The sequence below is a fragment of the Helianthus annuus genome, chromosome 11 (assembly GCF_002127325.2).
Source record: "Helianthus annuus cultivar XRQ/B chromosome 11, HanXRQr2.0-SUNRISE, whole genome shotgun sequence".
Classification (NCBI taxonomy): Eukaryota; Viridiplantae; Streptophyta; class Magnoliopsida; order Asterales; family Asteraceae; genus Helianthus; species Helianthus annuus.
This window is the reverse complement of record NC_035443.2, coordinates 184,136,876-184,142,875: the sequence shown is the minus strand read 5'-3', so window position 1 is coordinate 184,142,875 and position 6,000 is coordinate 184,136,876. Positions and strand designations below refer to the sequence as shown.

Sequence of the window (6,000 nt, the reverse complement as noted above, 5' to 3'; positions counted from 1 at the left end):
GGTAGCGATGGTGGGCGCACGGCCTACCCGTGAATAAACAATATAAATAAAACAAGTTGGCACTCGTGACCCATTCCTTTTCCTGCCACATCCAACGATAGACGTGGCAATGCAGCAGTGGATATTTCAAACTAGTGGTTTCAAATAGTCGAGACCCGACCCTTCTTATCATAGTGACCACCACAGATCGTGGGCCACGAAGCAATCAGTTCGTCTGTGAACAGAGATGTGGTCGCGATGGTGTATAATTTAGTGACTAACTCTAGGCCATGGTATAAACCGGAGTGGATCACAAACTGACGCAGCGACGTCTCCCGTCGATGCCCAAAAAGACAGATGGATACTTTCGGAGGCGGTCGGACATTCGGATTGTCCATACCCGAACCCGGTCGTTCATCTGATCGTGGAGTAAACTAGAACTTGAAAAGAAACTCCACCTGCATCAGCCGATGAGACAGTTGAGCTGCAAGGTCATACAATCGATCCTAGGGCGTATCCTGCTCAATAAACCCCCTCACCCTCTGCTCCTCCCCTACAGCCTGTAAAGAATCCCCGCACAACGCCCTTTGGCGTCCGACCCTCATATGTCGTAACTTCAAGAACCATCGGCGGTCCTTTCTGCCCAGTGCATACTACATGTACTTGTACTGAGTATAATCACATGCGGCCATCTCATCGAATCCTGTCGGTATATCCCCTCCTAATCTGTCGACATATCTACTACAAAAAATAGAATACGTGTCAAATCTCGATAAGCGCCTTAAGTTATATTTGAAACATGTCACGTCTATATATTAAACGTGTCAAGTCTCAAGCAACATGTCAAGTTCTACAATAATAACGGTCCATTTAGATCTACATGTCAAGTCTAAATTAATGGGTCATCTCGATCTACCTGTAAAGTTCTACAATAACGGGTATGTCTCTATCTACGTGTCGAGTTCTACAACAGCGGGTCCCCTTTGATCTACGTATCAAGCCTAAATTGAAGGGTCCATCTCAATCTACATGTCAAGTTTAAATTAACGAGTCTATCTCGATCATGATCAACGTCTCCGACTTGTTATCTATAATTTGATTAATTATTAAAATTTTGAATTATTAATTTAAATTAATTATATGTAAACCTAATATTTATGTGTCAAATCGAATATGAACATTTCCGTCTTGATAAACGTTTCCCAACCCACCACCACCCATTGCCAAACCACCACCACAACCGCCACTCCCGCCACCACCGAACCACCACCACAACCCCCCCCCCCCAAAAAAAAAAAAAACTACCACCACCCCCACCAATTATTACCATCAAACCACCATAGCCTCACTACCAGCATCATAGCCTCACTACCAGCATCATAGCCTCACTACCAGCATCACCACCCCCACCAATTACCAACGAAACACCCCCACACCATCGACATCCAGCACCATACCCATCAACCACAACTAATATCCCCCCAAAACATACCTAAAACTAGAAAAAAAACATATTTCCATGAAATATAAACATCAAATAACAAGATTCTACTAACCTTTCGTTGATTGAAGCAGCGTATAGCATTATACGATAGAGAGAAAGTGGTATGATGAAGGGAGGGGAGAGTGTGTATGTGTGTGTGTGTGTTTAAATGTGTTTAGTGTGTATGTTTAATCTGATTTCCTCCTTTCCTTTTCAAGAGCTAAAAAGGGATATTTGGTCCTATACAACGCCTATAGCCCTGTACGCGTCGTATAGGTGTATTTTAAAATAATACATTTTATACTATGCGTATAACGTTATACGCATCGTATAACATGATACATGCTATACCATATGTATAATGCTATACACGGCGTATAACATATTTTTAAAAATAAAATAACGTAAATAACATTTTTTAAATAAACTAATGTGAATGATAATTTTTAAAGATAAAATAATGTAAATTACAAATTTCTAAAAAAAATTAATGTAAATAAATCATTTAAATATAAAATAAGGTACATAACATATTGCTATGACAATTCTAACAATTTCAATGAAAACTTAAAAGCAGTTAATCTATTGTCTAGGTTGATTTTTATTACTACCTAACTTCATTCCGTACTGGCATCGAACAATCTTTGACAAACTTAACCATGATAAAATGACGATAGTTCACAAAAGCAAACGATGTGATATGATGGTTAGGGTAAATGTTTGGACCACTCCATTTGCGGAAGTAAGTTTGACAACCGTCAATGCTTAAAGACTGAACAATCACACCAAAGTTTTTAGCAATCAATAATCCCATGTAGGGCATCCATATCCAACGTTCATTTGGTGCAAGTATAACTTGCAGCCAATTTATGTTTCTACATACTTCGTCGTAATACCCAGAAGAACCCTGTCAATAATGTGATAAAGAAAACCGTAGAGAAAGTCACCTAAAAGATGCTCTTAAAATCTATTTAGCCCCGAATAGAATTATGCAATTATACAAAATCAACTTTCTCTCTCTAAAATTTATCTATAGCCCCACTTGCTTTCTCTAAAGTGTGACAATGAAAACCCTAGAGAAAGTCACCTAATACATGCTCTTAAAATCTATTTATAGTACCTCATACAACTATAGATAATTAACTTTCTCTCTCTAAAATCTATTAATAAAGCTACTTTCTCTCTCTAAAATCTGACGATGAAAACCTTAGAAAAAATCACCTAATACATGCTTCTAAAATCTATTTATAGCTCCTAATACCAATGTTTTAAAAACCGGTATATACCGGCCGGTAATACCGGTTACCGGATGTTCAAGCGGTACGAAACTGGCCAGTAATTTATTGAAACGGCATCCAATTTAAACCGCCGGTAAGTTGCGAAATACCGGTATGAACCGGTGTACCGTACCGGCCCAATGTAAGTTTTGGGTTTGTTTTTACAATTTTATCAGCCCAATGTAAGTTCTGGGTTAATAATTAACCTAACAGCCGTTTTTTATTTTCTTCGGCATAATCATCATCATCAGTCGATCAAAATTCAGTCGATAGTTCAACCCTTCATCTTCTTCAACTCTGCACTTAGTCCTTTCCCTCATTTGAACTGGTAAGTATTAGTGTACTACAGTCGATTATGAGTTTTTTATATACAGTGATATATACAGTCGATTATGAGTTTTATATATACAGTGATATATACAGTCGATTATGAGTTTTTATATGTACAGTGATATATACAGCATATCAAAAGCCAATGAGATAGTGTCTAGAATCAAGTTATGAGTTTTTATATATTCAATGATATTATTTATCAGTTTTTTATGTGATTTATTCTTTTTAAAAGCATATCAAAAGATGTTTATGAGTTTTTTTTTATATACAGTGATATGTTTTTTTTTAAATAACTTTCTTGTTATGTAGATTATGGAAGATAACCAAACTGAGCCACATGTTCAATCAAGTTATAGATCAAAATCAGATAAAGCTTGGGACTTTGTAACTTGTCAAAAAGATGAGAAAGATAAGACGGTATATATATGTGATTTTTGTCAAAAAAATGGTGCGTGGTGGCGGTATAACGAGAATGAAGCGACACCTTGCGGGCATTAAAGGTGATATAGAACCTTGTAAAAAGGTAACGGCGGATGTTCGTTTTACTATGCAAGGACATCTTAAAGAAACTGAAGTTAAAGCAAAAGGTAAATCTACTAACATTGGATCTAGTGTGGACGTCTTAGATGACGAAGACGTTGAGGAAATAAGTGACCAAGCACAAAAGGGAAAAAAGAGAGTAAAATCAGATGTGCATCCTTTCTTTACAAAAACTACAAGCGATCCTTCTCAACCTACTATTAGAAAAGCTATGCAAAGCAAAGAAAAGGTACATGAGGTTAACTTGGCTATTGCTATGTGGTTCTATGACGCATGTATACCTATAAATGCTTGTAATTCTCCTTATTTTCAACTAGCGGTAGATAAAATAGCATCTATAGGATATGGTTACAAAGCACCTAACTATCATGCTTTAAGGGTCAATCTGTTGAAAGATGCAAAAACATCAGTTGGGCTAATAATAGATTCATATAGAAGTGACTGGGTTGAAAGTGGTTGCACAATTATGAGTGATGGGTGGCGGGATATTAGGCATCGACATTTGATTAATTTCTTAGTTTATTGTGAGAAACGAATTTCATTTCTTAAATCTGTAGACGCATCTGATATTGAGAGCAATACTGTGAATTTGTGTAATTTGTTTGCTGAAGTTACGGAAATGGTTGGGGTTAAGAATGTAGTTCAGATAGTTACTGACAATGCTGCTAATTACAAGGCAGCTGGTAAAATGTTATGTGCAAAATATCCTTCAGTTACTTGGACACCTTGTGCAGCTCACTGTCTTAATCTTTGGTTAAAGGATGTTTCAGAGTTGGAGAATGTTTCAAAGTTGGTTAAACTTGCATCTAGGATTACTGTTTTTATTTATAATCATAAGATGCCGTTGAATTGGTTAAGAAAAAGAGAGGGTTGGACAGAAATCATTCGTTCAGGTCCTACCCGGTTTGGTACGACCTTCATTGCATTAAAAAGTTTGGTAGATCATAAAAATGACTTGCAAGCTCTTGTCATATCTAATGAATTTAAAAAGATGTCAAAACTGGGGAATGCAACTGAATGTAAAGAAGTTGTGATGAATGAAACCTTTTGGAGCAATTGTTTGATTACTGTGACAGTAATGGCTCCTTTGTTGAGGGTTTTGCGTTTGTGTGATATGGATGAAAAACCTTCTTTGCCATATGTTTTTTAGGGGATGAATCAGGCAGATAAGGGATTTAAGGCAATATTTAAGGGAAAGGAAGATTTGTATAAGCCATATACAGATATAATCGATGCTCGATGGAAAAAGATGTTATGTTCTAGTATTCATTGTGCGGCATATTGGTTAAATCCAGCTTATCAGTGTGACAAAGAAAATCTTTATAAAGGTAAAGAAGTTTTCAAGGGTGTTCTCGAAATGGTTGAGAAGAATTTTTCAGTTGATGAGGTTATAGATATTACGTCTTTAGGCAAGTTTCGTGATGGCGAAGAATGTTTTGGTAGGAGTAGTGCTGTTGCTTCTCGTAAAGCAATTCAACCCGGTAAGATAGATATATTTTTCATGTTATTATTAACAATATTAGTTTTTTATTTGTTATTGTTTTGATAACTATTTTCTTTTGTAGCCGAATGGTGGAGATTATTTGGTGGAGAATATCCGTTAATGCAAAACTTTGCCGTTCGAATATTAAGTCAAACCGCATCTTCCTCCGGTTGTGAACGTAATTGGAGTGTCTTTGAAAGGATTCACACAAAAAAAAAAGAAATCGGTTGGAACATGAAAGACTAAATGATCTTGTGTTTGTTCATTACAACTTGCGTTTACAAAATAGGTACGATATCTTGAATTCTTTAAAATGTTTATTACATCGTAATTTACTTTATAAGTGTTGACATTTGGGTAGTTGTTTTCGTAGACTCAAATATGCTAAAAGATCCTATGACCCAATTGATTGTAAAAGTATTAGTCATGCGGAAATTTGGGTGGTCGAAGAAGAGCCGGCAGGAGAACTTCATAACGATGATATAGATAACATGTTTGGTGAGGAAGATCATGACCCGGTTTCTCAAACACAATGTTACTTATTATATATGTCACTTATCTTACGTAAGTTTAATATATTATGATTATTTGCAACTAAAACTTCTTATTTAATAATGTAGAAACGAAAATAGTTATGCTCTAGTTGATGAGGATGGTGACGATAGTGAATTTCATCTTTTAAGCGACCGGGAACTTGATGCATTCAACACTCCAATGGCTTAAACTTTGTTGGAAAACTGAATACTTTTGAATCATCTTTTTTGTTATGGATTAACTTTTGGATTGTTTTTAATTTGTTATAATGCACTTTGGATTTTTTTTTTTTTTTTTTTTTTTGAGTTAAAGTTATAATTTATGAAATTATACAGTTAATTAGTTAACCCGGTTGAACCACCCGGTACAAC

General features: G+C 35.9%; 1 protein-coding gene across 2 annotated transcripts; it reads left to right on the top strand.

Annotated features, from left to right (window-relative positions):
• Positions 1 to 2,640: 2,640 nt before the first annotated feature.
• Positions 2,641 to 5,900, top strand: LOC110888989. Of its 2 annotated transcripts, XM_035980365.1 has the most exons (6): positions 2,641 to 2,881; positions 2,991 to 3,067; positions 3,382 to 3,841; positions 4,763 to 5,093; positions 5,178 to 5,384; positions 5,469 to 5,900. In XM_035980365.1, the coding sequence occupies exons 3-5, from the start codon at positions 3,473 to 3,475 to the stop codon at positions 5,339 to 5,341; spliced, it is 864 nt and encodes a 287-aa protein (XP_035836258.1). In that variant the 5' UTR covers positions 2,641 to 2,881; positions 2,991 to 3,067; positions 3,382 to 3,472; the 3' UTR covers positions 5,342 to 5,384; positions 5,469 to 5,900. The 2 variants fall into 2 exon arrangements, 1 of the variants encoding a protein (XP_035836258.1); XR_004873330.1 differs by having other exon boundaries at positions 3,382 to 5,093.
• The last annotated feature ends 100 nt before the right edge of the window (positions 5,901 to 6,000 follow it).